The sequence below is a fragment of the Carya illinoinensis genome, chromosome 11, assembly GCF_018687715.1.
Source record: "Carya illinoinensis cultivar Pawnee chromosome 11, C.illinoinensisPawnee_v1, whole genome shotgun sequence".
NCBI lineage: Eukaryota > Viridiplantae > Streptophyta > Magnoliopsida > Fagales > Juglandaceae > Carya > Carya illinoinensis.
The window spans coordinates 44,743,318-44,770,865 of NC_056762.1; the positions used below are offsets into that span (position 1 = coordinate 44,743,318).

A 27,548-nucleotide genomic window follows, 5' to 3' on the forward strand; every position below is an offset into this window, starting at 1 on the left:
ATAGCAAAGCTACTGATATACATCTGAAAAAGGGTCCCCGTAACTTGCTTGTTTCAGCTGTCCAGCGTGAGGAGGCTGAAAAGGCAAGCAACGCCGAGTTGGATTACTCGAGCGATGAACATAATTTGTGAAAGCTTACACCTGTTCGCACGCTTCCTGCATTAATTATCTGAATTTATGATCTTCCACGCTAAGGTGGTAATGTCAAACTATACCATGGGAGCTAGCTATGTCCTAAAAAAGCCTGGATCGGGCTGATTCAAGTAAACATATTCAAGTCTGATAATTGTAGTCATCGATGAGAGTGTGTATCAGGTTACTGCGTCACGTGGCTAGCTAGCGAGTATAACTGTATTCTAACTTTCAGTCACTGGTGACTTTAAGGCCATTCTGATTTTCAAACTTGTGGAACTCGGTTTCTATGGTCTTAGCGATCTTGGCATCGTCCAGGCTTGGCTCTGGAACATCTACATGAACTGAATCCTGTTTTGTAAGTGGATTGGGCTCCATGAGCAAAGCTTGCTGTTTGATGTAATTGTAGAGCTGTTGATGGAATGCATGGTCTAAGGAGAAACAGTCGTCGGCATTTCCATTTCCATAATGCCTGGACGATCCAGAGCCCTCCTTTCTACAAAAATGCGGGAGGGATCCATAATCCATTATCTGGATGCAAGTCAACATGACGTAGTCAAATAAATGGAACAATATTCAGTTGCATTCAATTTCATATATAGCTCATCAACGCCAAACAACAGTGAATAATTCGCATGCAAGGACTGAGAAAAGTTCCAATTTCACTTTCCAGATTGATTAGAGGAGCTAAATCTACCCACCTTGACCAAGAAATTTTCATATAACAGATTCAATGACTGGATGCAGCATAGAAATTATATTGCAAGCATAACTTAGACATATCATTCTAGAAAAAAATTAAGCAATAGCAGCGTTAAGGCAAGTGTTGCGTGTCAATTAAGGTTTAATGAATGTATTAAGATGCATTTCACATTTTGCATGTGATTAAGTGGGACAGATTCCACAGACTGAAGAACTTACCTAAGAAACAACTGAATAAGAATTTAAATAGTGAGACTCAGTTCTAAAAGAAAAAGCCCCCCAAATACAAATGGATTCGCATGTTATGAACAGTGATGGAAGTTTAGAGAATGATAAGCAAACCGGAAAACCCACTTACCTTCAGTAACTCATTGCTCCCACAACCTTGCAGCACCTGGATTTTCCTCCTTGTCCTTTCTTGCAAAAGAGGCTTCACAACCTGCCAATAGTTCAGGCCCGAGCTAAGAATTTTGTCGCAAACTAGGCCTTCCAACATGCCGAGAATATAGACCGAAAAAAAAAAAAGCATGAATATAGACACAAACCTTCCAACATGCCGAGAATACATAAGGGACATTTACAATGTAGTATGTTTCTGTCTTCTCTGGATAGTTCGAGTCATCTATTGTAGATATAGCAGACAAAAGCTGCATTAAGATTGAACCAAAAGTGCAGATAGTGTCAAATATGCATATGGTCCTCAGGATGAGGAAAGAAAAAATAATTACTGATTGATGTTGAAATTGAACACAGTTGCCTACTTAAGATGTATAAAGAAACAAATGGATACCTTAATTTGGTTTAATGCTGAAAGCTTTAAACCGGTCATGTCTAAAACTTTCAGACAGGTATCAATGTGTCTTCCATGCTTCTTTGTTGCAGACGGCTACAACAAAGTAAAAATCAGGCAATAGTAAAAGTACTTTAACGCTATAAATATGATTAAAAAAACTCAAATATGCACCAGTATTACGCAATCTCTGTATTCGTTCATCTGGATGTGTGACTGCACATAGTAATGCCCCTGAAATTTTTTTTAGAAAAATATCGAAGTAAATATGACACATATTACATCATGCACAGCTGTGTTTAAATGCTATTCTAAGCCAGTTCCATTTACCAGTCAAGGTTAAAATTGGGGGCCCGTTGTAACCAGTCAAGCATGCGAGGGTTATGAATGGGATCCAAAGTATTATTGCCAGTCAAATACTACAATCTTGATCCTTTGGATTTAGTCTGAGAGGGCTATGAATGGGTTGCCCCATTTCCTGAGAGGGAGAAGTTCTTGTGGTTTATAATGATTCGAAGATGAACAAATTGTAACTTTGATTAGTGATTTTGGAGTATATGCCTAGATCATGTGGTTTGGACTTTCCTTGGATCATTACACTTTTTTTTTTTTTATCAGTAAATAAGAACTCGATTGATGAATAGTCATAGCCCTCCTTAGGTCATTACACTTATGCCATTAAAACCTGTATTCCATTGTACACCAATTCCTCGAATTAGCATACAGTAAATCCTAAATGCAAATCCGAGCCCATTAATCCAATGCAACTTTATAATTGTGAAAGTTAAGGAGATTCAAGATAGCATGATACACTTACAGATGCTTTGTCAAATGTGCTGAGCCCAACACCAATAGCAATGACTGGAAGGCCCTGCAAAATTTAGCAGGGAAAATTTGAAGAAAACATAAGTAGGAATATTGCAAGGTAAATAATCCTTCCTTTCCAATGAATGAACAAAAAAATACCACACGGCAATTCCCCCCCCCCCCCCCCCCCCCCCCCCCCCCCCCCCAAAAAAAAAAAAAAAAAAAAAAATTACTGGGAGTTTTGGTAAAATCATAGCAGCATAATTTTGAGAGGCCAGACCTGCCCAAGTAAAGTTGGCTTGGACAGGATAACAATATTGTTAAAGAATGAAGGCCATGCTGATTTTATGTATATATGTAAACTACAGGTATACCTCCTTTGAATAACCAGACAATCCTACAAGCTGCGAATCTCTCACTGCTCTATACAAATCAATGGGGATGATGGGTTTCTGTAAAGAGAAGCAAAAGAAACTTTTATGATGTAAAAAATTCTTGATAACCAAATAAAGTGTATAAGAGAGGAACACCAGAAAAATGCAATCAAACATTTTATTTTTCCTTTAGACCAAGTTTACTGTACAGATAAATATATATTTTCTTGCCATGCAAATGTTAGATGCATAAGCATCATTACAACTCATAAAGCAACTTTTGTTTCCACCCTTTTATCCTGGGTCAAAAATCAACCATTAAATTACCATATGGACGATAAGTGTCAATAAAAGTATATACATGCTTGCCCTAGATATTATATTCTTTTGGCACAAGACTGAGGCATTTTCCTCCAGGCACAAATCCTACTACAAATTAGATATTAAATATGAATTTCAAGGATAAAGATATGTGAATTAGCACTACTATACCACTTATAGATGCCCTTGCAAGTAATATCTTCGTGCATAATATTATTACAATTCCTTATGCCAATTTTCTTGGCTTTTACTAAAATTTAATGCATTTGGTTACTACATGGACCAAAGTCCTCAAACAGGCTAAACAAGCTTACCAATGTATTTGCCTGTGTATGATTGATATTTCGCCATGTGTTTATGTGCTAGGGCAGCAAAATTGCCTACCAGGCAACAGAACTTCCATCCACAAAATTTCAAAGTTTACACAACTCACAATAGATTTGTTTTATTGTATGAATCCAGATAGCGAACACTTCGCTGCTTTCACTACTGTTACTTCTTTTTCTTTCAGTTGTCTTGCTAATTACCCATTTCTTCGTTTATCAGTTGCTTGTTTGCCATAAACAATAATGGATTAGCGTGAAAGAGAAATTCAAGAGTGACTCACTGACTTTAACCACAATATTATATGTTAAGCTAATAATCACATAGTGATGCAACTCACCGCCAGTGTATGGTCAATCTCATTTTGAATTCTCCACTGTAAGCAATCGATTAACTGGAACATGGGTGGGTAGTAAAAGCAGAAATATCAAAGATAATGAAAGTTAAAGGATCGAGAACATAAAATTTTGAGAAAGAACAACTCAATAGTAAAGTTTTAGTGAAATAAATAGATCTAAAGTACAACTCAATAGTAAAGTTTTAGTGAAATAAATAGACCTAACCATTTTATGCGCTTTGGCAACATTCCGGTCCCTGGCTTTGAGAAATCGTACTAATGTTTCGATTGGATAACCCTGGTGAATGTTCTAAATATCATAGTACATGCTCTGAGTTAAAACATGCACAGATCATCCATAAGAGAATTGCAAAAACAAAACTGTCCGCCTCAATTCAACAAAGCATCACAAAACAGGAAAACCAAATTAATAGATGGGGCACGAAAAAAGCACAAGAGATATTCTTTTTTTTTATATATATATATATATATATTTTAGACAAAAACAAAATATTAGAAACTTGAACTATAGAAAAAACTTGCTTTCTTCCTCTAACGCGCTTAAAAAGCGAATTACTATGCTAGACAGATTCCCATCCCCCCATTTGCCTTAGTGGGGTAGCCTCGAGACGAGTCATTCTTCTCAAAGTTGCAATGAAACTTCGTCCACCAAAAGTTTTTTCTTTAAACTGTAAGTATAATTTACCTTGTCCACCAATTATGATAAGTTGAGAAGAGGGTTTATGTAATCAGGTAGCAAGCACTTTTAAAGCAAATTATGGTTTTTTCTTCCCATTCAAACATTAACAGATCAAAGAAACTAACCTTGAATGTGTTTTTCAGTGGTTCGTCAACTGCAATGATTAAACATACAGGAAGGAAAAAAAATGTCAGCGGTGCAAAGATCAAAGAAGAACTCAAGCAAAAGAGAAGTTGGAGCTCACCCTGTTCCATTAACGACTGGAATTGTTTGATCGCATCCTCGATAGCAACACCCATTTATTGTATTTGGTTTCTATAGCATAAATTCAAAGAATTCGATCAGAGTAAGTGGAAAGTCGAAAACTCGCTAATTTATGAAGATTTCAACTGCGTTAAGAGTTTCCTGATCCTCTCTTACAATGTTTAATACTATTTGTTGAATTTTTACATAGATGAATATTGCATATATTTATCTTTCTATAGATATTAGCCCATTTAATTTGATCGGAAAACTAAAAAAAAAAAAAAAAAAAAAAAAAATCAATAAAAATCTGCGTACTAGATTCTATCGATTTCTTTTCCACCTTGAATTAATATAAAAACTCAGAAAACAGCATCTCATGTGTGAAGACGATAACTTATATATATAAGAAAAAAACACACAAAATATTCAAATTAAGATGATCAGGTGCGTGCATGTGATGATCATCGAGGGGCCGGCTTGATTATTGCATGATACGGTACCTCGACCTGATTAGCCATGCATGATGTGATTACCAATCAAATAAAAACAACACATGATGATATTCTACGTACATTTTATAAACTATAAATTATTAAGAAAACAAGGTTAGGTTCAGTCAATTAATTAAATAATTAAATATATAGTACAACAAATGCTGCTGCATGGCATGCATGCATGCAGCTACGCACTAATTAATAATCTTTGACTACTACAAGTAGCTTGGATCCTTCTTGCATTTTGTACGTCTCCTGATCGGCACAGCGAGTACTACGTACTATATGTATATATATATACACGATTGATCTAATTTCCAAGATCCATGCAGAACAAGACCTGACATGAGACAGACATGGTGCCCGGCAAATTAATTAAAATTTTTATAATTTTGGTCTGATCCAAAATGAAATAATTAAGGAATTGATATTATATTTCCACGTGCCAGGAATATTCGTTAAACGATACGTCCAATCAGCGAATAAAAATGATGCATCCTTCTCATGATGATGATTTGATTCTTTTTTTCATTAGGTGGTGGTAGCTAGTTTTCTGATGATTACCTTTCGATGCGGTTTCCATGTTCCTCCTCACACACTGTTGGACCGACGCATGTGATCTGGATGGCCAGCCCTCCCAAGTCCATAATTAATTATTAATAAAACATTAGCCCAGACTAATTAATTTTAAAAAAAAATAACATGTGGTAAAATAAAGGAAATTTAGTACTAAAAGAATCAAATATTTCATAATTGTAATTATATATTCATTAGGTACTGTTTGGCCATACAAAATTTTCGTTTCAAACATAAAATTCTCATTTCATCATTACAACTTTTCCAAATCTTCATACAAAATATAATAAACAATTTAACTTTTTTCCTACTTTTTCAAATCTCAAAATAATAATAATATTAAAATATAATATTTTAATATTTAATTTTAAAACTCAAAATTCTCATATGAGAATTATATTCTCAGTAGTCAAGCAGAACCTTAATCTCTTTATAAAATCTAAAAGTAAATTGATTTTAAAAGTAAAAATTAGAATATGATCTACAACGGTACTAAACGACAAGATCTCAAGAAAATAAGAGAATACGAAGGATATAAAGATCATATATGGAAACAGTACTAATCACAAAGATATGATCTTTCATAAACTTTATTTATTTATTTTTATTCTATCAATATTAATGGTGATATGATAATGACTAATGATTTTTTAAAATTCCAGCAGTGCCAAAGTCATGAATTGGCATAAAGCGTGGCATTTTTTTATTTATTTATTCCCATTTGGTATGTTATAATTAATTGGAATTAGAAGAATCTAGTATATATATTATACCTTAACAAACCATATGCGGGGATAGCTCAGTTGGGAGAGCGTCAGACTGAAGATCTGAAGGTCGCGTGTTCGATCCACGCTCACCGCATTTTCACTTTTTTTAATGCCACTTTGTGAAAGTCTTCACTTCCATCCTATAAACAAACCTATACAGCTCTCTCTGAAATCTAGACTTCGATCTTCCAAGGCCATGAAAATACTTCCAACTTCCAAGAAAGGTCAAACGTATTACATGTTATACTCAAAACATCTGAGGTTTCTGAAGTCTGAGCTGTTTTAAGCATCATGCGTAAAGTGCAGTGGATGGGAACAGCAAACAGAAATTTGTTTGCGTGCTCTGTGCTGCATAATCATGGATTATTGGTCAATAGACTGGTTGCTCCTCACAGACAGGAGGAAGGAACCGAGAATATACTTCTGGAATACAATTTTGAAAATATTTCATCAAAACATCAAACATATTGTCATAATGGATATAGAAAAAAAAAAAAAAAACCCTAATTTTCACATGATCAACATTTTCAGAACTCTACATCTTTCTCGAGCAAAAACAACAAAATCAAAAAACAAATTGCAGATTGGTTCTGGAAACAACTAAAAGAAATCGAATTCTAAATACTTTTGATCAGGGCAAGCTGCAGAAGCAGATTTTTCACTAGTTGACGCCGTGGGGATTGGAATTCGCTCGATCTCAACCGGTTTTGGGATCTCGGGTGGGCTTCCGCACCGAATCAAAGCCCAATTTAAGCCTTCGAAGAAAGGGTGCTGCTTAATCTCGGTTGCTCCTCGCTTATATGCCAACCTATGCTGTGGTTCTTTCACCAGTAACCCTTTTATCAGATCTCTTGCTGAAAAGCTGACCACTGGTGACTCCGGGAACCGCAGTGGTTGACCCACAACATTGAATAAGGTGGCTCGGTTCCCTGATCCCTTGAAAGGAGTCTTGCCAAACAAAAGCTCGTAGAGAAAGATACCAAAAGTCCACCAATCAACTGCACTGCCATGCCCTTCACCTTTGATAATTTCAGGTGCCAAATACTCATGGGTCCCAACAAATGACATGGACCGAGCATTGGTTGGCTCTGCAATGAGCTCTGGCAATGGACTCACTTGGTTTCCCATTTCATTCTTGTTTTTCCGCTCTTTCTTGGATTTGCTAGAAAACAGACGAGGGCCAAAACATGTTGTAGGTGCCACACAAGATGGTTGAATACAGGAGGGCTCTATGCAAGCTGGTTGAACACAATAAACTGGGTTCTTGCGCAACAGTTCAGACTCTGGTGCAGAAGACTTGACTAGTGTAGGGTTGTAGGCACAGCGGAGGGAAAGGTCAAAGTCCGAAAGCATTATGTGTCCATCTTCCCTCACGAGGACATTTTCTGGCTTGAGGTCACGGTAAACAATCCCAAGCATGTGGAGATACTCCAGAGCAAGGAGAACCTCTGCTACATAGAACCTGCATATTCAAGGTCGAGTGATAACAACAATGAATTATCACAAACCATTGTGAATGCAAGACAGTAAGAGTATTGATTTGCAACTACAATATGACGCAGGTCCTATTGAACTCGCAAAGAATTTCCTGCATATTCAAGGCCAAGTGATAACAACAATGAATGATATATCACAAACCATTGTTAATGCAAGACAGTGTATTGGTTTGCAACTACTAAGTGACACAGATCCTACTGCAACTTGCAAAGAACTCCCTCTTGCCATGTACTTATTGAGCCAGAAACAACAAACACATATCCTTGAATTCTAGCAGGTAAAAACAGTTAAAATCCTTTAGTTATTGTGTCATTGGGAGAGAAAGACCCGAGGGACAACACGGGAAAAGCACAGATCCAAACGATCCCAGTATCATCATTCTATAACAGATGCCTGGGCTTTCAGAGGGGGCCTCAATGAGAATAATAACAACATATGCTTGATCTAGATGTTTTCTCTTGTATACATCCAATATACTTGGGCTACGTCCATTGATATTAATACCATTTTTTACTTCAAAAATATCGTCAATAGAAAATCCTATGTATTTGGGCTGAGCCTTTGCATTATTCATTAAAACAACTATGCCCAATCAACAACTCGACAAAACAACTAGGAACATACCTTCGTTTGACATGGTGCTGGGACAACCCCACCACTACTTTTTCCTGAGAATTATCCCTAGAAATTCTTAAAGCACGACAGAAACTATTTAGCATGATTGAATTATAAGCAGACTATCCAATATCCTAGGAATGCCCATTTCTTTAGCAAATAGGAAACTCCAGCTTGGAAGAAAACAAAGAAGACCCTCAGAATAAATTTGTCATGATATTCTTGTATCTAGATAGTTGAGCCTTGAATACTTACCATGTACCTGGATGTGTCTTTTGCGCTTTTTCATGAAGTTTTTACTACTTACCAAAATAAGAGAGATTGCTGAAAAGATCTTCTAGACACTTGGAGCATTACCTTTGATTCATATCTCATCTGGGAGACGCATATCTTTAAATCTAGTTATCATGCATAAGCAGCATTGCTCCTCAATGCCAATTTTACACAACACCTAATAAAGAAAAGAAAGTTGCGGAAATTGATCCTTTATCACTCTATATATTAACAATACCTAGAATTTTTTCTGTAGATCCAAATATATATCCACCTGCTAAGGTTTTGCTTGTACATACCAAGAAAGGACATATTTTGTATGCATGAGTATTTTTTCATCATTCGGCAGATCAGCAAGATAAAATGAAAAAACCGAAGACCCATCCTATAACAATGGGTTTTCAATAAAACAGTGAACCAAGATGATCAGGAGATTTGACAAAACTACATATTACATAAAAGCATGAATACAGACTGATATAAGTAGTTGAGAAAACTTATGCCACATTTGAGGATAGGTATCTTACTTTACGGCTTGTTCAGAAAAATGTTTCCCTGGCTGCCTCTGCCGAAGTGTGTGCAAGTCACCTCCAGGGCAGAACTCCATCACCAAACATGAAAACTTTTCTGTCTCGAAATGGGTATACAAGGTTGGGAGAAAAGGGTGGTCTAAAGACTGCAGTATTTCTCTTTCTGTCTGAGCTCGAAGCAGTTTTTTCCGGCTTGCTAAAGATGCTTTGTCCATAATCTTCAAGGCAAAATAACATTTAGTTCCAGTCAACTCTGAAAGATACACGCTTCCAATATCCCCACAACCCAACTTCTTAAGATGTCTAAAATGGCTCATACCCAATACACCAACTTTTGCTCGGACAGCTTGTATGGCTTCCCATCTTATGTCATTTGCTTTGTGAGGTTTGTTGATACTGCTACTTAAGCTGCTACAAGTGCTTTCATCACTTACATCACTGCTTGTGCTACCTCTGCAGATACTGCTCTTCCCGCTGTCAACAAAATCAGGTCGATCACCAATCTTGGCACTCCCACTAGTCTTGGTAACACTGCTGGTTCCATCACCGACTTTAGCTGAAGCTGGGCTAATTCCATGGTCAGAAGTTTTCTTTTCTTGATCAGCCCCACCTTCAGGTGAACCATTAGTCTCATTCACGACAGGACTTACACAAGCTGGCACTTGGTTTAGCTCACCCAATGATAGACTTGAATTAAATTTTACAGCTAAAGAACTGTTGGATGCCTTTTGATGAGAACTTGGCGATCTTTTATCCTCTTTGTTTTCTACAGAGACCTGGTTTGGTGTGATGTGTTGCACAGTGTTGGGAAATTTTCTTGGTGTAACTGGCTCCGATTTGCTGGTCTTTGTGATCTGTAAAGGTGAAGGCCTGCAGATATTGCCTTCAGTTGTGTGACTACCGATTAGTTTCCTCTGCTTTTCCGAAGAAGTTTTGGCACCAGACCTTGAGGCCATGGACAGAATGCAGACTTCTGAAATAGATCAAATTAGACAAACCCATCACTCAACCCCCAATCTCGCCACATGACTCCCACCATTGATAGTCCCAACTATTTCCATCTCCAAGTCCATCAATAGCAGTGTAAAATCTACAAGAAATCAACCACAAATCACAACACAGTAACATATATAATGTGCTTGAACCGAAGTTTTCAAATTCAAACTGCAACCTAGGTCACACAAATTAAAAGACGCCTAGAGCAAAACGAGGAACATATCAGAGAATTTACCACCGTACAACTAAGATAATATGCTTGAATGGGGGGTTACCGAATTCAGACTATAAACTAGGCCACACAAATTGGAGGACATTATTTAATCAAAACGAGGAACATATTACTATATTAGAGTTTAAGAGTTCTTAGTTGCCGCTATAGCTATGCCATCTATCGCTGTATTGGATCAGAAACCCAGATTAATGCAGTATCCTTTACTTGACCAAAGAAATACCCACATAGAAGTGAAAAAAAAGAAATATATGCTCTAGTAGCTAGGAGTTAACAATTAACAAAACAAAAGGTTATATAGCACCAAAACAAAATTGCATGCACGCCCAAATCAAAGCTCAAACAGTATCAAAAGATCAACCAAAAGGTTGGTGGAATTTTTTTTTTTTTTTTAAAAAAAAAACAAGAACAGAGACATCTACCTCAAAATGCCAACCCTTTTTTCCACGAAAAATTAGGCTTTCAAGTGAAAATGTAATAGATCAATAAGCATAGAAAGGTGAGAGAAATTCAACGGATTCACCCATAAAATGTAGATTCTTCATAGCTCTGGATATGCAACAAAGACCAAAAGAGCAAAAGATAAGAGCAAAGTAAAGAGGAATGATACAGATCTCCAAAAACAAAGACCCACCTCTTTGGATCCAAGAACCCCACAAAGACACCATATGCTAAAAAAACAAAATAGAGAGCAAAGGGAAGCGAGAGAAAAAGCCCACTTAAGCAAATCAGAGTACCCAGTTGAAAAGCAAAGAGAAAAAAGGAAGCCCAAGAGGGTACCGGTTATAGAGTCTCAAAGATCAGAACTTTGCGGGAGGGGGGTCTTTGCTTTAGCAGAGTAGGAAAAGAGCATTCACTCACAACCGTAGAGAGAGATAAAAGGGATGAATTTGTGAGAGCTCCTTCTCCTCAAACCTGTGGAGAGAGAAGGAGACAGAGACAGAGAGAGGAAATGAAGAAAGAGAAAAAGAAAAGCTTTAGAAAGAGTTGGGTGTCTCTGTGGGCTACCATTCATGTAAAGAGAGAGGGAAGGGTCAAAGTTAAAGTGAAGGCTTTTGTTTTGTTTTGCGTGTGTATGTATATTTTTATTTTTTATTTTTTGATCCAATCATTTCAATGTATTTTATTTCCAAAACGTAAGGGTCTGAAAGGCTGAAACCTGAATCAACGCACACAACAACAATAATAATAAATAATAATAATAATACTAATAATAAATAATAATAATAATAATAATAATGAAAATAAAAATAAAAGAAGAAGGGTCTGAATCAACATATGGGCCTCCCACGGCTCCAACCTGTCCCCTCATGTTTTGTGCCTTTTGAGTATCCCATTTAGGGCTTCAACTTTTTCAGAATAACCATTATGCTCCCAATGCAACATCTTCCTTTTGTTTTTTGTTTGTTTTTTTTCCCCTCCTTGTGAGGGTCATCGCCTAATGCCATTCATTGAGTTGTCCACAAATAGCCCGCTTTTGCCTTTTTTGGTTATTGATAATCAAGTTATGAGCGAATGGTCCACGATAGTGTTAAGTTGATAAGGGACTAAACAGGATGGATGGCCAGGATGGGTTATTGAAAAGCCAAAGAAGTGGCCATGGAGGAGAGAGGTGGGGGTAGCTTATTATTGGGTTAGGGTTTGGGCGCAATGATGGGCAGAAATTATGCTTACTTGCCATTTTATATTTTTCTTTATTAATAAAAAGAACCAAGTCCCTAATTGCTTATCCAAGCAGCAAAGAAACAAACAGATCCCAAATGCCACCTAGTGCCAAAAATATCAACACCATCCCAAAAGCACATTTAAGTTCTTGACTAACATGTGTTTAATCGAAAGTAATTAATTTATTTTAAGCAGCTTAGAAAAACAAAGGAAAAAAGAAAGTAGAATAAACATGAAAATAAGATTAAGACTGAGGAATGAGAGAGATGTTAGTCATAATGTAGTCCAGATTTACAACAACCATTTTTGGCACAGTTATTCCTTCATGGGACGATGTGACCACCCAGAGCAGGAATCAATGGAGAATAAATGTGTGCAATATCTCCCTTCAGAGGTTACTTGTAGAAGCATGAAGACATATAGCAGAATTTAAGAGGAAGTGCACGACTTATGTCACATAGTCCCCACAAAATGCAACATTAATTTCAACAGTATCTAGATGAGGTGGAATGAATTATAGCCACTCGTGCCCTGCAACAGAGTTTTATGTCTGCAGTAATGTTTGCAGAAAGAAACCCAACAGCACAATCTTCCCAAATTAATTTGATTCTTTACCTCTTAGGCAAGCATGGACAGCTCAGTTATTGCTATAATTCTCCATTTCCCGCAACCTTAAATGGAAGATCTGAGTATTTTTGCTGACAATCACAAAAAATTATATTTGCGCTCTATGGTGGGAAACAAAATTGCTTGCTTACCTGGACAAGAAAAAGGCAGAGACATTTTTTCAGATATTTCGTAGTGATAATATCTGCTGGCAATTCTAAATTAAGAACTACCAATCAAGTATGTTGAAAAACGCATGGCGACAACATCTTGGCACATTAATCATAAATAGCATGCAAATCTTAGGCTGCAATTTTCCGGAAGACCTGAATCTGAAAATGCCATCGCTAATCTCCATTGCCATTGGTATTTTCCCATTCCATTTTTTTTTTTAAACAAAAAATCGGAGGAGTTGATGGTAGTTGATAGATGGGATTAAGAGTAACTTTTGCATAAGCATTAGCAAAAGTTCCGGAACTTGGGCTGAAACTTGGTTTCATTAAGATAAATCACATTGAAAACAGTGACCGAGTTGATTTAGATAATGCTTGTTCATGAACTTGGTGTGAGCAAAATTAAAATATTTAGTTCCTCGATTGACCCATTTGACCTGAGTAATGGAACGGCAGAACGCAAACCACCACACCACTTCGGCCCTTTCAGCTTTGTTTAAGAGCAAATAAACCATCAAAGGATAAAGTGATTGGGCAGCTAGCTTAAACCTGGCACACTTTAGACCTTGGTTGCAAATTGGCCATTCAAGCTCTAAAGTTTTGATGGGATTTTATGGTAAAATTGGTAGCTTTTATGTGATACATGATGCCTTTATGACTCAAATTATAACATCAATATCCATGGATACAGGTACTGTAAAAAAGCTACTTGAAGACTCTAGTTCTTCTAATTTTATTTTGGGAAAGAAAGAGGCGGCTTATAAATTTATTTTATGGTACAAGATAAAAACAAAACAAGAGCCTACTTATGATTTGTTTGCTTAATAGGGCTGGGGAGCTGCCAGAGAAACAGGATTCCTTTATTCCTAATGGCCAGGTTTAGCCCCTTGGTCGTATGCAAGACAGACATTAATGTCCACATGAGATCCAGTTGACAAAACCCATCTCAGATTTGATACATGAATCTGTGCAATGACGAAAAAATATTAAAAAAAAAAGAAAAAAGAAAAAAGAGAAATAATTCTTTTATCAATCAAGAATTATATATGCACGTTAGGGAATCTTTTTCATCAAGCACTATACGCCTGTAATGTTTTTGTTTAAGACTGATCATTACAGTGTCCTGCAAACCATTCCAATATATATTTCTTTTTTATTCTCGAGCAGCTGAAACTCTCCAGGTCGGACTCAGTGCAACAGTGGTCCAAGGTGCCTAAATCTTTGCATAGTTTTAGATATTTTCCTAATATATTTGTAAGTAGGAAGATGCCACACAAGATAGATCCAAATATAGCATATCCACGTCGACATTTAATAACTATTCCAGTGGATCACAGGCTTCGGTGACTTTTCTAGACATTAGGAAAGAAACTCCAAAAGATGTGTTATTACTCTCTGTAAGGGGTGGACTTCATAGGTCATTTCTAAAACAAGGAAATGATTACCTCCCAATAGGTCTAGATAGAGCGGATTTGGACGAACTTTGGTGAATAAAACAACAGCTACAAACCAAGTAAATCAGAATTGGTGCATATTCTGAAATCGGGAAGCCCATTACCACACCTGAAATTGTGTGTTCGTTACAGTAACAGGATATTTCTATCAAACATTCAAGTAAATCAGCACCTCTCAAAGTGGATTAAATGATAAGAACATTTGCCTCTTATATTATGATGTGAGTATATCAAACATCCTTAATCACATAAATAATTTACTTGACCATCTGTGCCCTTTCTACCCCATTCTGCATTAATTATCCCGAGAACAAAGCATCAAGAGAGCTCAGAAATCACACGTTCACACTTGCTTTCCAAAATCTTCACAGCTTCGGTAAATAGTACCTCAGGAGGTAATGCTCCAGTTGATTCAATCGTGACTGTAGAGTAAAAGCAAACACAAAATTTAGAACTGATCTCAAAATAAGGGCATAATAACATGTTGGAATAAATTTCAACACAAAACTGAAACTGCAAAGGGGTTAGAAGTCGAAGGTGAGGAATCCTCACAGTTTCAGTGACTCCATGATTACTGTTGTCATCGTTTTCTGTTTCAATATCAGCTGTAACTCACATATTTATCACTTTCCTTCTATGTTCTTTATATAATTACAGCCACCATGGACCAAATAGGTTTACTATTAAATGTCCTGAGAAATGCTATATTTAGCTTTTGTCATTAGTGCCTTGCAATTGTGTCCCCCTACCCCCCACCGCCCAAGGAAAACTGATCCACCCCTTTAGCCCATAGATATGGGGCCCAAGATTCCGATTAACCCGAAGGTCAAACGCAAAACTTCCTTCCTGTTTCTAATTAATGCATGCAAACTGCATTACTTACATATGAAATGATCCTTAACACGTCGTAACGAAACACGCTTCTCCCATTCTTCCCCTTCTCTGATGCATTCTCTACACAATGTGCAAGCTCGCGGTCGGGCCACATTTAACCTTTTTTTACCTGCTCAACAGACATATCATTAATTAGGAAAGCAAGTCCTCTCAAAGAAGTAGGAAGCTGTGATTGCAGGCATAGCTTTATGACAACACTATGCCCCCATCAGAGCAAGACAAAATCCCCTGTAATTAGCTTGCGCAATCTCAAGCACCTAGACAATAAATGTCAAAGAAAATAACACTTCACCATTGCCAATATCTTCAATGTCGAATACTCCAACTGGGCATTTACTTTTAAGATTTTCAGCCAATTCATCTTCAATCTCTTCCAGCAGTACAACCTGATCACATTATACTACTTTTACAAATCTTCTTGTCTTCAAAAACATTTTTAGTGTATAAATGCAACCTAAAAAATAGCACATCATACCTCAGGAAGCATCCTATACCAAGCAGTGGCCACTGGTGACCACTTTGCATGTGTTTTACCAATGCCTTTAACAGCATGTGCTTCAAGTTCAATTTCCTACAAAAGATGAAACATTCAAATATAATTTTTTTTTTTTTATTGGCACCCGGTGTCCAGGAACAGCATCCCGACTAATCCCGGGGGTGCACAAGCCCGAAACATTCAAATATACTTGGTGGTGGTTTCAATAACATTCTGCCCACCAACATTAGCAGATTCCCAGTTTATCAATAAGCCTAATAATCAGATACAATCTCTGCAATAAGAATCAATAAACATAAGCATTTTCACCCAAGGTGGTATTTTTTTTACCCCCAAAGTTGTTAAGACCAGCAGTCAAAGATAGTGCATCCAAAAAAAAGCCTCGTGCAGTTGTCAGGAATGCAACCAAAAGAAAAGGGCTGTAAATATCATCCAGATTGACTCCTATGTAGGCAGTCTATGTCACTCAAGCAATGGGTTTTACTCATAGTTGTAGGTATAATGTTTTTATTTATAGGCAAATTTGAACAATACGCAGTGTCCGCAAAAGGTACTTGGGTCCTAAATCCTTCCAGTTCTCCCTTGAAGGAAGAATTTGAATGTTTTCTGTGAGCAACAAGCAGCAAAGCGATGTCCTTCAATCTTCATGGAAATCATCAAGACCTCATTTGCTCCCAATATGCTGAGGCTGATTTCACCTTTCTATAATATGATCCCTACATTGTGCCTGTTGGTTTCCCCTCTCAGTTACCCACTCTCTGCAATCCCATGATTAATTGCAGGCCCTACACCTCATAAGTGACACCCACAACCAATTTACTCGAAAGAGAGTAATTTCAGGTATGTACTTTATTCAATGGCAAATAATAGTTCATTCAAAATCATCAAGTATAAATAATATTGGTTGGGATTTTCTGAATCAATAACAGGAATCACTTGCTGAAGTTACTAATATCACAGCCTGAACTTAAAAAAGAAGAAATTTCCAATTAAATGGTCATATCAATGAATATGTTAGTTCCGTTTGGGGTAACACCCTAGGTGACCTGATGACGGGAGCCAGCAACTGAAACCCCGGTGAACAGCTGTGTTGGGACCTTGGTTTAACAACGAATAAAAGGTTGTATAAAACTTGGATAATGTTTCCTAACATTACTTCCCCTCAATTTTCGGTTTAATAACACTTTCATCTTACTTACGAAAAAATCAATGAATATGTTATAAAATAAAAAGAGATAACCCAACTTTATAAGCAATGGGCAAAAATACAAACAAGAGGAAGATAGAGAAAGTGGGTGGAGGGTTACCTGACCAGGGGCAAGTTTCGAAATAATAATATCATTAAGTCTTCCCTTGAAGCCAATTGGATTGCTGGAAAATTCTGGCAGAGAGTCTTGGCTACAGCTAAATGAAGTGTAGGTTTTTGGTTTTGAGGTGGAATTTGAATTTGGGTCTTCTGATTGCAAAGGAAACTCACTCCCATTGGGTAACCACGTCAATGCATTTGCTTTTACTGAATTGTTGCATCATCACCAAATATAACCACCAACATTAAAAAATAAAGAAATAATTAATTTAAATTGTGAGAATAGAAGTTAAAGATATCACCCATACAACATAAAAACTATACCTGTAAGACGCGGCCCACCCCGTTCACAACGAACATGAAGTTTAAAAACAATGGAATTCCTTTCGTTCAGTGCATTATTTTCTATGGAAAAAGAAACGTGCACTCAGTTCCCAAAAAATGTAGGTGGCAAAGTTTCTGTTTTGTCAATAATTTCAACCAGTAAGCATATCTTAAGCTAACCTGCATATTCAAAAAGCCTCGGGTCAACACTGATCGGAATAAGACCCAACCTGTGGGCAAGCACTTCATCTTGGACTACTGACGTATTGTTTGCAATAAGAACTTTTTCAATGGCCATCGTTGGAACCTACATTCATAACAACCAAAGTGGATTCAGCATTATCACTAGTACAACTTTGTAAACCAAATACTTGTAGGCACATAAATCCCATTTCCAAGAGAAGGTGCAAAATAGTACATCTACGTACAAGCTATCATCTATAATCAGCATGTTCACAGAACCATAGAAAAGAGAGAGAATTTTCCTCCCTTCCATGATCTAAATCAATAGAAATGGACGAATCTACGGAAAGTGGCACAATGGGAGGTAGGCTTACATTTAGCAACAATGACAACCAAGCAGCAGTCGACTGTCTGAACTTAGACTCCTCTATAACTGGTAGAACATTTTTTTTATAAGTAACAAGAAGTTTTATTAAGGCAAGTAAATAGCCATGGGCCAAGTACACAAGAAGGATACAAGCGGACAAATCTACAGAGACATTGTAGCAACTAATGGGAATCCTCATATTTTTTTTTTTTTGGGGAGAGAGAGAGATAATAATCACACTACGGATAAATTAAGAACATATAATTAGTTATCATTAGTGCCGCATAGTATGCCCAAATCATGAAGTATATTGTAAAAAGATCTGGTGAAATTTATTCTCGAGCAAGAATAGGATAGAATGTACACAAAAACACATAAATATCACACCTCAGCAATGAGGATTCTCCGAAATGCGTTGGCAATTGCTGGATCGATCCCAATCATATCAAACTCCATGTCATCATCCGAGCATCTAATCACTTCAACTCTAAAGTCCTTGCGAAAATGGTCTAGTCGGAAACTATTATCTATTCCCACGGACGCAAAAGCACCAGAATACTGTATAGTATCTGTCTACACTCACCAAGATCACATGTGTAAGGAACTAAGGAAAAAAACCAACAGAACATTTTTTTTAGAGAGGTAGAGATTAACAACTTCAGGAAGAACTCACGAAGTACAATGAAGTGGGTATTTCACATGTCACACGAGAAAACAGAAAACAACAACATGAACAAGACCCAGAAAGAAAAATAGAAAAACAACAACAGGAACAAGACCCTGAAAAAAAAAAAAAAACGGGTATTTGTGAAAAATGAGATTTTGGTAAAATAAAATGGGAAAAGATGTTTGTGAGAGTGAGATAATAATATACGTGGTTACTTATTTATGAAAAAAAATAGGGACAATAATATACATGGTTGGGAGCGTCAGTGTTGCAGAAGACGCGGGTTCTCTGTAGCTCCACGTGCGGTGGAAGTTTCATAGGAACGTCTGGAAGACTCATTATGTAATCTAGTCCTCCTCGTGATTCTCCTCTTCCTCCTGATTCAGACTCAGACATCGACTCTGCTTCACTTTCTTCCTCTTCTTCGGACATCCGTTCATCTCGCTTGGCCATTCTTTTGATTGGATTTGTCTACACCTGTGCCTTCCCTCACTGCAACTCGTTGCTAGGGTTTTGCGGTTGGGTGGAAAGACGGAGACAAACCGAAAAATAAAATAACTTAGGGTTTTAGGTTTGTCAAAGGGTTTAACAAAGGAAGCGGCGATGTGGGGCACCGACTTTATCACAAGTCGTTTTTTTTTCTATTTTTTTTTTTTTTTTAAATTATCGGCACCAGTTGTCTGCGTCCGACTCCGTACTTCGTCGGACTAATTTGAGAAGGGTAATGCTGGTCCGCCGCCAGCGGTGAGCGAGCCACCGCATGCTAATTTTTTTTTTTTAAATATGTACTAATATATTAATATTCACTTTCTTAAATATTAAATAAAAAAATTTCTTAAATATTAAATAAAAAATTAAAATATATGAGCAGTCAAAATGAGAAAACAAATTTATAAAACACACTAGCATTTCCCATTCGAGAATGTACGAGATTTAGACGGTTTTTCACCAGTAAATTTAAAAAAAAAAATTAAAAAAAATTTCTAAAAATTGGTGAAAGTGATAAAATGGTTTTAAGGTCTAAAGATTTGAATACTGAATGCAAACAATTTCTAGGATGCATATGAACATGGAGCTGAATTATATTACAGGATTGAAAGCTATTTCGTCAAATCTTGCGTACTATGTGTTTGATATGATGAAACTCTGCTCCGTTGTTTGAATTGGGAAAAATACCCAACTGGCTGAAGTAATATTCATAAAAATTTTCCTTCTACTTTGAACGTTTCTAATTTTGTATAACAAAAGGGAAAACAAATTGGCGCCCGATGCATACTTGCAGTTTAACTTCGCCATTATGTTTAAATGGTCAGATATTATGAATTGAATTCTTCCTCTCTAAAAGTACTCTGTTTCGACAAGAACTTTCAAATATACCGTAAGCTCAAGCTCAACCCGTGTTTGACAAAACAACCTAAGGTATGGTAACATTTGTTCATCTTTAAGGATCGAATAGGCAAGCCATACTCAGTATCCACCAATCCTAAACACCATTTTAAGACAAAATATTATATGTCAACCAGATGGAAGGCCCAATTTCCTCATAGGCTACAAATCTTATGTAGGCTCTTTGGTCCGCCATCAAGCCTAACATTAATCTGAATTAACATTGTTGCCGTCTTAAATGATGAAAGTAAATTCGTCTTTCGTCTGTTCAATGATCCAACCTATCTTTGAGGATATCTTTAAACCTCCTGTGTCAAGCAATCATGGAAGTCGGCAACAACCAAAAAATACCTTCATATCAGCACACTGATAATGTTATTGACAATCACGATTGATTCTTTGACAAACATTACAGAAACAAAACTTTTTGGGACTGGTATAGCCCGAGTACCGCATGGTGTTTTTTTTTTTCAAAAGACTTACAAGCACTAAGCAGGAGATTTTTCTTGAGCCAGATCCTTTCCTTGTTCTGTTGCGATTACATTACAAAAGGGAACATGAGCTTCTCTGATGAACGCCCCTTCAGTGCAAACAGTCTACGTGGCTGCTTGTACCACAACTTAACCATTAGTAAATTAAGCACCATGACTCCCACTGGTGACTCCCCCTCCACTCCTCGGGTGTGCAACCTTTTTTTCCCTGAAAGCTCTTCTCTTCTCTTCCCTGTAGATGTTTGAAAGAAAATTAAACTTTGATTAAAAAAAACAAAACAAACAAACAAACCCATTGTCACGGTCAAAGTGAGAATAAAAATCGAACTCATTGGCTATTTCATAATTTCTATCTCTCACAACATCTATAAGATGGGAGTTTTTTTCTCAATAAGTCCTATAAGATGTTAGATTTAATTTAAACCTCAATTATGTACTAATGGATGTATAGATGCAATTGTTTAATTGAACAGAGAGGTTTGATCAAACACGGAGATGGTTTTGACCTTGCTTTTGAGATCTCCTCTCTTGATGGAAATTTCCTTTTCTTCCCCTTCTCCTGTCTTGATGGAAATGTCGTTTTCTTCCCCTTCTCCTCTCTTGACGGGAATTTCCTTTTCTTTCCCTGGTTGGCAGCTGCCCGTGATTCTTCTTTGCCATTTTCAACAACACCATTATCCAAAACCTCAATTTCTTTCGTAGTTCCAGCAGCCAATTCCTCAGCATTCTTTCCACCATCATTTTCATTTGTCATTGAAACTTGCTCCACCATTTCTGAGAGTTCATCAGGTTCTGCAGCTGGCTTTGAATTGCTTATTTTTTTCAACTGCAATAAATTTTGTAAATAATAATAAGATAAAATTACCGACATTGCATTAAACATCATTCACGGCATATAATATCCTGAAAGTACGATCCAAACTAATAAATTTGGACAGAATGACTTTTCAAGAAAACTCATTCTGGTCAATGTTGTCATTGGCAGCAACGAGTCTTCCTGAACCAGTCTGGAACTACAATGCAGTTCTCTTCCGTTAAATCCAACTCCCAGGATAGAACTGCAGGCCATTCATGTGCACACTGTCATTCCAGAGTTTTGTTTTGGATTTAGATACCAACATAACTGAGAAACTACAAGGTTTGAGCATTCTGAGGTGCTTAGTTTGAAAAATACATTTCCATTCACCAGGGTCCAGGTGCGATCAATTTAGGCGCACATGGTATGGGCAGAAGCATTTGAATTTTGCTTAATCAAAGGTGTGGCTCCTCCAAACCTCCCCGCCCATTTCACCTACCCACCCACCCACACACAACCTTAGCCAAGAAAGAAAGTGTTCGCTAAAAATGCAGCATTTCTAAGATCAATACCTACCTTTGCCACAAAAAAACCATCCATATTGTGAACATGAGGATAGAAACGCCTTGTCTTTTCCAAAGATGGGTGTAAGCGTTGTTCCCTAAAGCGAATAAAGCTGGTAGATAGAAAGCATAATTAGATTCAGAAATCCCCAAGGTTTGCAGCAGCTGTGGTTCACAAAGTGAATATTGTTACCCTGGACGCCCAAAGTCAAGCCCACAAGACACCAATTTAACATTCCTCCTCTTGAGTGCATAGTCAACAACTGCTTCATTCTGCAAGATGCAACTTGATGATGAGAAAGAAAAGAAAAGAGGGGAGGGGGCAAGTGTTATTTCCTATATTCAAGGTTGTCCTTATAAACAAACCTCCGCAACCATTATGGAGCAGGTAGAGTAAACAACGTATCCCCCAGTTTTTGAATTGGCGTCTACCATGTCAATTGCAGCAAGTATCAGTTGCTACAAAAAAACAGTTCGAAAAGAGTTTAACATGCTAAAACAACTGAAATGATCATCCTAATGGGAGAAAAGCATATTGAATAATTCCAACACACTTTATTTGGGAAAGATAAAATGTTGCACAATCAGAAATTTTTTGCATATTTTAGCGTTAAAACACAGTTCTTTCCAGTATCTGAAAAATAAGTGCATGAAGTGCAATACCATAATTACCTTGTGTTTCTACTCCCTTTTAACTTATTTGTTTCTAACTAATAACAGTTCCCAAATTAATCTTCAAAGGTAAAAAGCACAGAAAGTACAAATGTACCTTCTGCAAGTGGGCACATTTCTGTATTTCTTCAAAGCTTTTCGAGTTTTTAACTGACTCATCTTTAGATATAACCTGTGAAAAAAAGGTAGAAAACATTTTATCTTGTTAAATAGTCAAAGAAAAACGAAAACATACAAGGAGATTAAATAGTTCATTATCACCCCAATTGCTTACCCCAGTCCCACTACAAGGGGCATCCAGCAATACTCTATCTGCCGTGTTGACACCCAAAACCTTGGGGAGCTGAAACAGGAGAATGAAACAACAAAAGAAAAAATGTTATAAATGGGTTGATTTCAAGTCCTTTCCAAATATCTTTTCTGTTCCACAAGCACCCACTTAACAACTTTGGCAAAATAGGAGTCCAAACTCAATTAAATAAAAGACACAATGCTCAATAAATTTTTCTTTGATAAGTAAATGGTAGTATTAATAAGAAATAGACAGAGTCCAAGTACACAAGACACGATGCTCAATAAATACAAGAGTCCATAGAAGACTTTTATTGGCTATACAAGAACTATAGGAAACAGAAAAGCAAACCTCCTTCCCATCGTAGTTACAAACAACAGTGTTTGTCACCCCCATGCGATGCAGATTTGCAGTGAGTGACTTAAGCCTTGGTGTCTTCATCTCATTTGCGAAAAGAATTCCTGTTGAAAATTGTATCAAAACACCAGTTTTTCTTTCTTTCTTTTTTTTTTCTTTTTTGATAAGCAGAACTCCAGAAATCTAAGGAATACAAATATGGGACTTCTATATGATACTCAACTTCAAAGTATCATGCATCTTTTCCCCTCAGGAAATATGATAGAGTATACCCTCTAATAACTAGTATCATAGAATTTAGTAGTCTATACCAGCTAACATTTTCCCAAGTAACAAGCATCATGATAGCTACGGTTTGTGTTTCTCTTTTTTAAAACAAATAACAGATTAACAACTCATTTGCCTTGCATTAAATTTTTTTCTCTTACCAGTAAAGCATGCCACTAACATAGACGTATAAATTATTAGTTTATAAATAACTATATTCCATCCACAAGATAAAATATAGGTAAAGGCATGAACAAAACTCATTATCTTCTCGCCCCAAGAAAAAAACACAAGGCAATTCTTTCTTTTCTTTTTTGATAAGTAACATAAGGCGATTCTTAGGACTTCAATTAAATATTTTGTACCATATTTCCCTATCATTAAAGGTGACACTTGAAAGAAATGTCAAACAGGAATCTGTTTACTAGATTGGTTACTTTGTGCATTAAATAAATGGAAGCAGGATGAAGAAAATTCAGTTACAACTTTTTGATTGGATTTTTCAGCTGAGATTTAGACTTTTAAATATTTGGTACCAAGATGACTATAAATGTAAAGAGGGGAACAACTAAAATAAGAACATACAGGTAGACACACATCTGAATCAATTAAACGAATTAAATCTCATCACATACCACTATTTTTCATAAGAGCAGCAATATAAGTCGTTTTGCCACCAGGTGCAGCCCTGCAATAGGATATAACGAGGACTATGATGATAATGGTACTTGCATAAGAGTTGCAGAAACATTCTGGCATTTGTATTTCCATATTATAATAACTTTAACACCACCAAGATATACAACCAAGTTGGCAATGCAATAAGCAAATGCTACTGAGAAAAAATTAATGGTATCATGTTTTTTTATTAGAAAACATTGTATTATGAATATTCGAGAAACTTTTTCTACTTATCAAAAGAATGTCCCAGAAATTAAATTTTAGTATACAAATGTGTATGTGGGCATTCATGTGTGTGCGTGTGTGCGAGAGAGAGTTGTACGCTTATATGTTCCACACCTCCATCAGAATGCCTATTTTAGAGTACTTTCCATTTGAGCCCAAACAGAGTAAATAGTTTCAGCATAACCAGTATGCATCTGTTTCACCCTCTTTTTCCTGATGTTATGACAAAAGTGTAGCTACCCCACTAGCACCACAAAAACTTTTAAGATGACCTACAACTTGCCCACTCATTTTAAAGAGGCAAACAGATTTGCACAGCTTGACCACAAAATCAAGGTACCATATCCTCTAGAAACTAAAACCAAAACAACAGCTAAACATTTCATTTGCAAGTACAACTTACGCCATGTCAACGATTCGTTCCTTTTCTTGAGGAGCAAGGGCCATGACAGGCAAAAAAGAGCTTGCACTTTGGAGCTGTTAAAAAATAAGTTGAGAGCCCGAAGTACATCACATAGAATATACAAAATGAAATAAGGTGTCATAGTTGAATGCTAACTAAAGACACTGCATACCATGTAGAAACCAGCCATATATTCAGGAGTCGCACCAATGGGCACTTGTGAATCGTATACAACCAGTCCAACCTGCAAGTGTAACATAATTTTGTCTTCCACTGTCACATATAAAGAATGAATGGGAGAATTGGAAAAACAAAGGTATAAAGTACTACTTACTTTTGACCACTTGCTTAAGGGATCTAGGTTTACTCCTCTGTTTATCAAAACATCTGCCAAATCCCGCCTCCGTGTCTAAGTAGAGTCAAAATAATGTTCTAGAGGAAGTAAGATATTGAGTAGAAAAATGTAAAACAGGTCACACATCAGCCTAGCAGCATACAACTGTCATATCACCTTTAAAGTGTTAGTTCGCAAACATATGGGTCGAGGCTTCTCAAAGGCTTCAATAATTTCCATAAGTTCAACGACTGGAAACATCTGCAACAAAAAACACAGTTATAAAGACATCCCAGAAACAACTCAAATGACTTATTTTTCTTTTTTCCTTTTTTCTCTATGAGAGATGAGAACCTTGAGAGAGAGAGAGAGAGAGAGAAGATTCCCCACCTCCACTAAAGCCCCAATTAGGAAATCATTGTAGCCATAATATGAACTTAAATCCTTCTTAAACTGCTCGATGTAATCCTTCCTTGTTGTCCCCTCTTGCCTCAAGGCCTTAAAGTTTGAAAGCACTCGAACAACTGAAGATAAATAGTAAAATTAAATTTGAAGGGGGAAAAAGGCAGATAAGTTTATCTATAAGCAACGTAATCAATAGTAAATGAACCTTGACAATAGTAAAAGCAGAAATAAAAAAATATTACTCACTCTCTTTTATCCGCCTTTGGAGATTTGAAAGATCCGGGGGGCGATGTGCCTCTACTTCAAGCTCCTAAGTTATCATAAAAACTAAATAGATCATAAGCCGAAAAAGACAAACTTCTATGAAATTCAAAAGTCAAGTAATTAAAATACAATGCATAAAATGGAAACAATAATCAACCTCCTTGGTTGGCAATCTGAACTCGTCAGATTCCTCTTTAATGTTGAGCTGCATTTCCTCCACTGCTTCTTTTTCTGCCCTATCCCTTTCAGCATCAATAGCTCTGGACTTCTCCTCAATATCAGATTCATCTGAATCCGAACCCAAGTCTGAGCCCAAGTCCGAGCCCAAATCCTTCTCTGTGCCAATACAATAAAATAACATCAATGATCAAATAAAAAAAATGAAAATAAAAAATTAAGGCTTAATGATTGAGAAACAGAATACCTTCATCATCACTTCCTTGGAGGAAATCATCAGCTAATGGATCATCCCCATCAGAAGAGATGTCTGAACCCAAACCAAAATCCTGCTCATCTCCGTCAAACACCTCATGTTCCTCTACTTCTTCGTCCAGACTATCAGAATGCTCGGAAAATTGATCTTCCTTTGAGTGCTTAGCAGTAAAAAGCTCACTCTTTTGCTTCTTTTTAGACGGGGACTTTTGTGACTTAGCACCCTTTTTCTTATTACCGGCCATTATAGCTGTGGAAACAGAGGATGAGCTGCAAACACAGTCCTAAACGTAAGGCTCAATGAAAAAGAACAATACAAAGACTAATATACAATGTACAAATGGAAAATATGCATTAACCGATCAAAAACGAATTCGACAGGATTATATTGTCCACTGAGTTAGTTAAATTGGAACAAAATGAGCCGAGCCAAGACAAATATCGTTCATTCGTGCCCAAGCTTCACTCCAGCTTGGCTTGAGAAAAAATTATCAGGCTCGGGGCTAGAGTGCTCTTTCTTTCTGTGACCCCCAAATTTAAATAAACTCATAACTAGTACCGCATCAAGCACACAAACACACGAGAGCGGAAATTGTGAACTTCAAGAAATGATAGATTCTGAGATATAAAAAGTATCAAATATCCAACGCAAAGTTTCAATTTTAACGCACAAATCAAATGCCAAGCTCGACCAAACAAGTCGTGACTGAATGCATTCCTGTTAAAAGGGATTTAGGCCAAAGCTCCAGTAGCTTACCTGGTTTTATTTCACAGCGAGAGAGAGAGGCTAGGGTATCGGGTTTTAGTCGTCCTCGTCTTCGTCGTGCTAGCTCTTCGGCTGGGGTTTAGGGTTTATGATAAAGAGAGAAAAAGAGAGGAGAATCAAATTTTGAAGGGCTGCTATTATTTTTTGGGGTTGTGCTGATTGGATTGGGCTCTGCTTGAGTTCTTTATGGATCCAAATAGTATAATGGGCTACACTTGGAGTGGGCTCAGCCGCTCAGAGTACCCTTCCAATAAATGTGCTGATCCTTAACCTAATTCAGGGATATGAAAGGCTCTTGTACAAATCCAAACAACGCATTATCATTTTTTTTCCTTTTTTTTTTTTTTTTTTTTCTACAAGAAAGTA

The 27,548-nt window shown here is 36.9% G+C and overlaps 4 protein-coding genes and 1 non-coding gene across 10 annotated transcripts; 1 reads left to right on the forward strand and 4 right to left on the reverse strand.

Annotated features, from left to right (window-relative positions):
• Positions 1-142: 142 nt before the first annotated feature.
• On the reverse strand, positions 143-5,232 carry LOC122281410 (phosphatidylinositol/phosphatidylcholine transfer protein SFH3-like). Of its 3 annotated transcripts, none has more exons than XM_043092863.1 (12): positions 5,049-5,232; positions 4,732-4,802; positions 4,613-4,641; positions 4,014-4,085; positions 3,791-3,844; positions 2,806-2,883; positions 2,442-2,495; positions 1,799-1,858; positions 1,625-1,720; positions 1,380-1,481; positions 1,193-1,273; positions 143-663 (listed from the first exon to the last, which is right to left on the reverse strand). In XM_043092863.1, exons 2-12 carry the CDS (start codon positions 4,784-4,786, stop codon positions 364-366), a joined length of 981 nt encoding a protein of 326 aa, XP_042948797.1. In that variant the 5' UTR covers positions 4,787-4,802; positions 5,049-5,232; the 3' UTR covers positions 143-363. The 3 variants fall into 3 exon arrangements, with proteins under 3 accessions (XP_042948797.1, XP_042948796.1, XP_042948795.1); XM_043092862.1 differs by having other exon boundaries at positions 4,014-4,097; XM_043092861.1 differs by lacking the exon at positions 5,049-5,232 and having other exon boundaries at positions 4,014-4,097; positions 4,732-5,009.
• Positions 5,233-6,591: 1,359 nt separating this feature from the next.
• TRNAF-GAA lies at positions 6,592-6,664 on the forward strand. Its single transcript has one exon. It is a non-coding gene; the product is annotated as a tRNA-Phe (tRNA).
• Positions 6,665-6,971: 307 nt separating this feature from the next.
• Positions 6,972-11,738, reverse strand: LOC122281407 (serine/threonine-protein kinase D6PK). 4 transcript variants are annotated; one of them, XM_043092854.1, is made up of 3 exons: positions 11,494-11,738; positions 9,483-10,575; positions 6,972-8,032 (listed from the first exon to the last, which is right to left on the reverse strand). In XM_043092854.1, the coding sequence occupies exons 2-3, from the start codon at positions 10,439-10,441 to the stop codon at positions 7,171-7,173; spliced, it is 1,821 nt and encodes a 606-aa protein (XP_042948788.1). In that variant the 5' UTR covers positions 10,442-10,575; positions 11,494-11,738; the 3' UTR covers positions 6,972-7,170. The 4 variants fall into 4 exon arrangements, with proteins under 4 accessions (XP_042948788.1, XP_042948790.1, XP_042948789.1 ...); XM_043092856.1 differs by lacking the exon at positions 11,494-11,738 and adding an exon at positions 11,348-11,487; XM_043092855.1 differs by lacking the exon at positions 11,494-11,738 and adding an exon at positions 11,136-11,277.
• Positions 11,739-14,664: 2,926 nt separating this feature from the next.
• LOC122281409 (DNA-directed RNA polymerases I and III subunit RPAC1) lies at positions 14,665-19,523 on the reverse strand. Its single transcript, XM_043092860.1, has 9 exons — positions 19,098-19,523; positions 18,569-18,754; positions 17,812-17,938; positions 17,632-17,712; positions 17,309-17,514; positions 15,981-16,076; positions 15,798-15,891; positions 15,495-15,614; positions 14,665-15,033 (listed from the first exon to the last, which is right to left on the reverse strand). Exons 1-9 carry the CDS (start codon positions 19,299-19,301, stop codon positions 14,930-14,932), a joined length of 1,218 nt encoding a protein of 405 aa, XP_042948794.1. The 5' UTR covers positions 19,302-19,523; the 3' UTR covers positions 14,665-14,929.
• A 1,041-nt stretch (positions 19,524-20,564) lies between these two features.
• On the reverse strand, positions 20,565-27,333 carry LOC122281406 (26S rRNA (cytosine-C(5))-methyltransferase NOP2B-like). Its single transcript, XM_043092853.1, has 18 exons — positions 27,174-27,333; positions 26,409-26,686; positions 26,142-26,320; positions 25,967-26,030; positions 25,706-25,839; positions 25,493-25,576; positions 25,316-25,390; positions 25,154-25,225; positions 24,982-25,055; positions 24,308-24,360; positions 23,400-23,509; positions 23,031-23,099; positions 22,854-22,928; positions 22,451-22,543; positions 22,278-22,357; positions 22,098-22,197; positions 21,232-21,551; positions 20,565-20,957 (listed from the first exon to the last, which is right to left on the reverse strand). The coding sequence occupies exons 2-18, from the start codon at positions 26,659-26,661 to the stop codon at positions 20,870-20,872; spliced, it is 1,923 nt and encodes a 640-aa protein (XP_042948787.1). The 5' UTR covers positions 26,662-26,686; positions 27,174-27,333; the 3' UTR covers positions 20,565-20,869.
• Positions 27,334-27,548: the final 215 nt, after the last annotated feature.